The sequence below is a fragment of the Cyphomyrmex costatus genome, unplaced genomic scaffold (assembly GCF_001594065.2).
Source record: "Cyphomyrmex costatus isolate MS0001 unplaced genomic scaffold, Ccosl1.0 scaffold874, whole genome shotgun sequence".
In the NCBI taxonomy this organism is placed as follows: domain Eukaryota; kingdom Metazoa; phylum Arthropoda; class Insecta; order Hymenoptera; family Formicidae; genus Cyphomyrmex; species Cyphomyrmex costatus.
This window is the reverse complement of record NW_017280457.1, coordinates 14,590-21,792: the sequence shown is the minus strand read 5'-3', so window position 1 is coordinate 21,792 and position 7,203 is coordinate 14,590. Positions and strand designations below refer to the sequence as shown.

Below are 7,203 nucleotides of genomic sequence, written 5' to 3'. Positions count from 1 at the left end.
GGGGGGGGGTGAAAGTTACTTCGCGTGGAAAGTTCAACGTTTCTGAACAGGAAAAGGTATAGATTAGTACTTCATATCATACATATATAGCAGAAATAATACGTTTATTTTAAAAGTATGATTGTTAATAACTTTTTAACGAAGGACGAGCGACGGCTAAAACCTGTTGGAGGTTACTCAGGGTCATGACCTTGACAACATATGTCAAGGTCAAAGTCATTGGAGGGGGGTCCCCTAATCGAAACATTTACCAAAAATTGCATTTAAGTTATCGCGAAATCATTTAGATGTCCAAGGAACACAACGCCAGAACGTTAAGCTCGCCGCACAGATTTTTTCTGCTACAAATGCAGCTGCAATTGAGTAGTGCGGTTTACAAGGACTCATGAGCAATTGTCTAGAATGGACTGCAACAGCCAAATTTTTAAAGCTTTTTAATGATTGGTTTGACATTTTTAATAGTGTTTGCAAATACGGAAATCACCCTGGACTAAATGGATATGGCGTTAATATTGTGCAGCAGAATAATATTCTTGCTAAAGTCACATCAACAGTGAAAGTCATGAGAGTTGGTAACCGACAGACTCTGCTTCCTTTTCAAAAAGGAATTCTTATATGTAACTCATCATTACAAAATCTCTACTGTCATTTAAGTAAGAGATTCAATGCAAATGATTCGCAGATATACATAGTAACTAATCGATTGAATCAAGACGTTATAGAAAATATGTTCTCTTATATACGAGCAATGGGAGCAGCGAACGATAAACCGACGGCATTAGATATTCGATATAGACTCCGGTGGTATATTTTAGGGAAACATTCTACAGACTTCTTCACTGAAGGAAGCAATACCATCGCACATGACTCTGCCACAGACGAAACGTGTCTTACTAGTAGTATTACTGTCGATTTAAATGAAATGCCGATTGACAATGATGACGAGTTCAGTATTGGACATGTGACTAATTTTGAAGACTATTCACCTCATGATGATAAAATAAATACTTGTTTTGAAGAAAGTACTGTTTGTGGTGAGATTTGTTCTTAATAATAAATATATTTATCAATTCACGAGAAAATTTAAATATAATTAATTAATTTCATATATTTTAATAATGTAATTGTACATTAATTTAACAAAATATATAATTGTAAATAATTCTTAATTTCAGCAAATATGCTATTATTTTATTGAAAATAAATTATACATTTAATTTTAGCGATAGTGTAATTACATTGTAGATATTCATGATTAAACTCACGAAAACCCGGACGTAACAGTAATTAACATCTGTTTTTTAATCGTTACATGTATGTAAATTTTATAAGTTCATTTTAGAATATATGTATTAATTTGTTTGTTAATTTACTTTTCGTTTGACTCTTACAATGCCATTTCCATGTTTATAATGTTTATACATTTAATTTTAGCGATAGTGTAATTACATTGTAGATATTCATGAGAACGTTTTATATTCATAATTAACCTTATTTTATAACAACTATAATTATTAATTATAAGCGTTATTAATTGTTTTATAATAATATATTAAGTATTGTAATGTAATCTATTTTGTATTTGCACTTTATATTTTAGATTTATTAATTGTAAAAATAAATGATTAAATTACTGTCGAGAGAGGTTCTTACGATTTTATATTTATGCATGCAACACTACTATTTGTTACAGATATTAATTCATTTACTTATTCTCCTACATTACAAGAATTGGCATTACTAAATCAAGTTGAAGAATTAGGAAATGCTATTGACATTATTCAAGAAGAGGGCCTTAAATATATTGCCGGTTACGCGGCGTCTAGATTTGCAAACAAGTACAATCATTTAGGCACTCCGACTGAAATGGTAGTTAATCCACAAAACGACTGGATTAACTACATTTCAAAAGGAAGATTAATAAGTTCTTCTTCTGAATTATTGGAAGTAGCAAAAATAATGAACAAAGAATTTCAAAATTATCATGGGAACTTTATTCAGAAGAGTCCAGGGATTTTTAAAATAATTACAGATAAAGTAAAAGAAAAAATAATAAATACGACAATACCACGAGAAGTATTATTATGTTTAATTCGTACGCGAACTTACATCAGAGTGCGAATAATTAACAAACAAATTTCGGCCGAAAATCACAAAAGAAAGCATAACAAAAAAATGTCTATATTTACAAACCGTAGAGCTACTACTAAATAATTTTAATATATATTTATATTTTTTTACGTATATATTTATTGTCTGTTACTTTTGTCCGTTTACATTTATGTTTGTATTATCAAAATACATTTATAATAAATATTTATATACATTCTTTAAGAACTTGCTCAACATGCTTCAAATACCCGCTATAATTTTATAAGATGGCGGAAACTTATCACGCTTTCTTATTGGTCAATAGAAATGCCTGCGCATAAGCACACCTTGTTTCTTACACCATGACTTTCACCCTTCGCGCTCCACACCTCTCCACTGCGCTCCTAATAACACGTATGTGTGTGCTTCGATACGAATGTGTAGCGTCGCACGCCGAAAGCCGAGGAGCGCATTTCTGCCGGTTGCGTGTACATGGTCTTTAGAAGAACGAATTTGGTATTAAAACATCATGCTTACGTGTTTACGAGTATGCATATTTCTACTGATATACTCTCGGAGGTTTGCTATTGTCTTTTGAGAGATGGCAATTAAATAAAATTTGATGTTCCGGACGAATGTGAATGCTGGTTCTCTTTAGCACAGAGGACAGTTACACTACGCCCTGCGCTATGGTCGCTATTTATTATGTACATAACCGATCGTCTATTTGTTATATACCACTGTGTTTAAAAAGTAAGGTGAATTTGGTTATAAAGTGAAAAATCGTTATTTATTCATCCAAATTAATTTCATCTCCTTCAAAGTAATTCCCCTCCGATATAATGCACTTATGCCAACGTTTTTTCCATTCCTGGAAGCATGCCAAAAAGTCGTTTCCCGGTATAGCTTTCAAAGCGCGCAGCGATTCACGTTGAATCTCTTTAATAGATTCGAAGTGGTGTCCCCGGAGCGGTTTTTTGAGTTTGGGAAATAGCCAAAAGTCACACGGAGCTAAGTCAAGTGAATAAGGCGGTTGCGGAACGATATGAGTGGAATTTTTGGCGAAAAACTCACGAAGAATCAATGCCACGTGAGACAGCGCATTATCGTGATGCAAAAACCAGGAGTTGTCTTTCCATAAATCCGGCCTCTTCTTGCGAATAGTTTGACGCAAACGACGCATAACACTTAAATAATATTCCTTATTGACAGTTTGGCCCCGTGGAAGGAACTCATAATGCACAACACCACGATAGTCGAAGAAAACTGCCAGCATAACCTTGATTTTTGAGCGACTTTGGCGCGATCGTTTGGTCTTGCCTCGCCTTATTCACTCGATTTGTCGGTTGTTTCCGGATCATAAGCATAGATTTGGATCTATACTTTTGATCCGGAAACAACCGACCAATCGAGTGAATATCGTGCTAAAAGCAAGGCAAAACCAAAACGATCGCGCCAAAGTCGCTCAAAAATCAAGGTTATGCTGACAGTTTTCTTGGGTCTCATCTCCTGTAATAATGCGTTCGTAGACGTCCTGATAGTCAGAAATCATCTTTTCACAAACTTTAACGCGACGCTCTTTTTCGAAGAAATTGAGTGTTTTTGGCACCAAACGAGATTTGACTTTTCTAAGGCCCAAATGACGATTCAAAATTTGTTGAACTGATCCAATTGAAATGCCAACCATATCGACAAGGTCTCTAATTGTCAATCGACGATTTTCGAGCACTAATTCCTTGATTTTCTTGACGTGTTGCTCATCAGTTGACGTTGATGGTCGTCCGGGGCGTTCCAAGTCATCAACACGTTCTCTGCCTTCTTTGAAGTCTTTGTACCACTTATATACATTTTTCTACGACATAGTCGATTTACCGAAGGCCTTCTGCAACATTCTGAACGGTTCCGCAGCCGAAATTTCATTCCGCAAACAAAATTTAATGGCACTTCTCTGCTCAGCAAAATCAGACATTGTAAAAATCGCCAAAATCACTTTTAGTCGTTTAGAAAACACAAGCGTAACTATATAACTAATGATGACATTCACGTGAAATTTGGCATAGATGTCACTAACAGTATATATAGTACCAACATAAAAATAAAGAAGTTTGCTCGAATCGATTAGCCCGGGAAGTTTAAATTAAAAATTCACCTTACTTTTTGAACACAATAGTATGTAAAATTATGGAACTCGTGAAATCTTTCGTGCTACAGATCTGGAGACACGGTAGTGTCTCGGCGCTAAGCCAAGCGCCGCGGCACTGCCGTGCCTCCTTTACGCGAATCTGAGAGTTTCGGGGGATTGAGATGATCAGATCTCAGTAACGACAGAACGGATCAAGTTCTATATACGCTCAATCGATAGCAATTGCTTAAATTGTATAATAAAAGTGCTTTTATTTTTTCTCTACATGTCCTACGAGCGAAGATATCACGACTCAAAGTCCGAATCTGTAAATTTTAACATTTTATTTTTAAGATACGTCATCGTCATTGTCATCATTATTGTCGTCGTCGTCGTTGTCATTGTCGACCACATTCCATTCAATGTCCTTCTGACATTCCTGCCGCAAGAGGCAAATGTGGCGCTAGTCTATACCGCTCGATCGTCATGGAGCATGTGGACTGCGAGCGGAGCGGTGAGGTGAGAGGGGTGTAACTTTCGATTCATTTTCGAATAGTTTTCGTCCAGCTTTCGCTGTCTTTCTTACGATACCGCACCGCGCACAGTACAATGCCATTCGACCATAATGGAGCACTTGTACTGCACGCGGTGAGATGAGGTGGGAAGGGGTGGGCAAATGCAACTTTCGGCTGATTCGAATCGCCTCCGTCTAACTATTTCTCCTCAGCTCACCGCTTCGCGCGCAGAATAATTCCATTCGACTGCTATGGGGCACTTCGACTGCAGGTGGAGCGGTGAGGTGAGGGGGACAGTGCAACTTTCGGTTGATTTTCTAATCATTTACGTCTAGTTTTCGCTGTCCCCCTCACAACACCGCACCGCACATAATATATTACCACGAAGAGTAACTGTTTTACATTTATTTAACAATTTTGTTTTATAATATGCGATCGCGTTAACGAATAAAAAATGAATATGTTGTTTTAAAATCGATGCGTTAATATTAGATGGTTAAGGCCCGTCTACATAAGTCGCAGAACGCAGTTCGCAAGACTAGAAACTAACCTAACATAATAGGTTGTAGAACGCAGAACGCAGGACGCAGGACGCATAAGTTGAAATTCACCCAACTTCCTGCGTCCTGCGTTCTGCGTCCTACAACCTATTATAACTAAAATATGTTAGGTTAGTTTCTAGTCTTGCGAACTGCGTTCTGCGTGTTGCGATTTATATAGACGGGCCTTTAGTAAAAGCAGCCGTGGGATTGTTTTTGATGTTGAAGGGCGGACGCTAGTCGCACGTCACCCCCTCATCTTGCACACCGATAATAAACCGTGCAGTCATCATTTAAATACACACATATTAATAAAATTATTATTTTAAATACTACCGACTGCTGAACGATATGACGTATATTTGAAACTATCACAGTACTAACACGAGTTAAATTGTATTAATATATTACCACGAAAAGTAACTGATTATTAATTAAAGTTGCCAGTACAAAGTGAACATACGTAAAGTGTATGTAACTTTCGGCCGATTTTCAAATCTCCTCCGCTTTCCGCTGTACCCCTCATCTTATATTAAATACATATGTATATACATATATACCTTCATTTTTTAAATAGTTTTTTTATAGGACTAAATTGTATATTAATATAATAACAATTTGACTTTAAATTATTTAAAACAGAGTGAAATTCAACCAATTAATATTTTATCGCATTTGAAATGTGATTTTAACGGCATAAATCGTCTAATTAATATTCCAATCCAAGTGGTTTAATTCTTCTTTAAAAGAATTGTATCGCAATTAATTTAAAGATAATTAATTCATACATTTATTCCTCCAACCAAAGTAGTAGTAGTAGTAACTCCAATCAAAGTAGTAGTAATCTTCCTTGAAAACGTTATTATATTACAAAATTGCATTACTTTATTCATCTCAAGTGTTACCACAAAAAATTAAGGCAATAACAGTACAAAGTAAAAATAATTAATTTAAATAGAAAATTTTTTTATGTAAAAACACTTGGCACTGCTAGTTCTCGATCTCGATGTAATAACGTATTACAAATTATTATTCTCTAATTAATAATTAATATCGTGAGAAAGGATTGTTCTGATAATCAATTTCGTAATAACATTATACTAAAACACTTATTACGTTTATTAGCGTATTTATATATATGTAATAGATTTTGACTTTGGAATTAATACATATTCATCACTTCCATTGCATTATCTTTCAATAATATAATGTTTTATTAAACTTAATATACCTCCCAGGTCAAAAACTAATTGAGATATACTAGTTGTTGTTGTTGCTATACTAGTTGTTGTATATAAAAATTATTAATAATTACATCGGTATATACGAAAAAGTTTCGACTTCACAGAGTCCTCAACAATCGCAACCGAATTCTTAAAAATTAATTAATTTTTTTTTCTTTTTATATTTTTTTTTTTTTCTAATTTTTTTGGTATATTGCGAAGAATATCACAAGTCGGCGTTTCGTCCCAGCCTCCACTACTAGACTCATCAGTAAGGTAACATAGTGGAAGCCCACCTTAGACGCCGGTGTAAATTATTAAATCAAGACTTTCTACATAAAGCAATATACGGGGTGTTTCATTTTAATCCGACCACGCAGGTACCTCTGTCAAAATGAATGATATCAAAAAATGGCCTCTACAAAAGTTGAAGGGGACAGAGGGGGCCACCCAATGGTACCAACAACCTTGACCTTGAACTCGATTTTCAAGGTCATTTGAAGGTTGAAGTGGTATTTTTAAATGGGAACCCCTATTTTTAACCCCCCCGGTTGAACTCGATTTTCAAGGTCATTTGAAGGTTGAAGTGGTATTTTTAAATGGGAACCCCTATTTTTAACCCCGGAATCGTATAGAGCGGGAAAATTTACGTTTGTAATGACATTTCAAGTTTGCTTTAGTGACCCTTTTTCAAGGTCAAATGCTTAAAAAAT

At 35.2% G+C, this 7,203-nt stretch overlaps 1 protein-coding gene across 1 annotated transcript; it reads right to left on the bottom strand.

The window, feature by feature from the left end:
- Nucleotides 1-3,556: 3,556 nt before the first annotated feature.
- On the bottom strand, nucleotides 3,557-4,060 carry LOC108781688 (putative uncharacterized protein FLJ37770). Its single transcript, XM_018549742.1, has 2 exons — nucleotides 3,964-4,060; nucleotides 3,557-3,918 (listed from the first exon to the last, which is right to left on the bottom strand). The coding sequence occupies exons 1-2, from the start codon at nucleotides 4,058-4,060 to the stop codon at nucleotides 3,557-3,559; spliced, it is 459 nt and encodes a 152-aa protein (XP_018405244.1).
- Nucleotides 4,061-7,203: the final 3,143 nt, after the last annotated feature.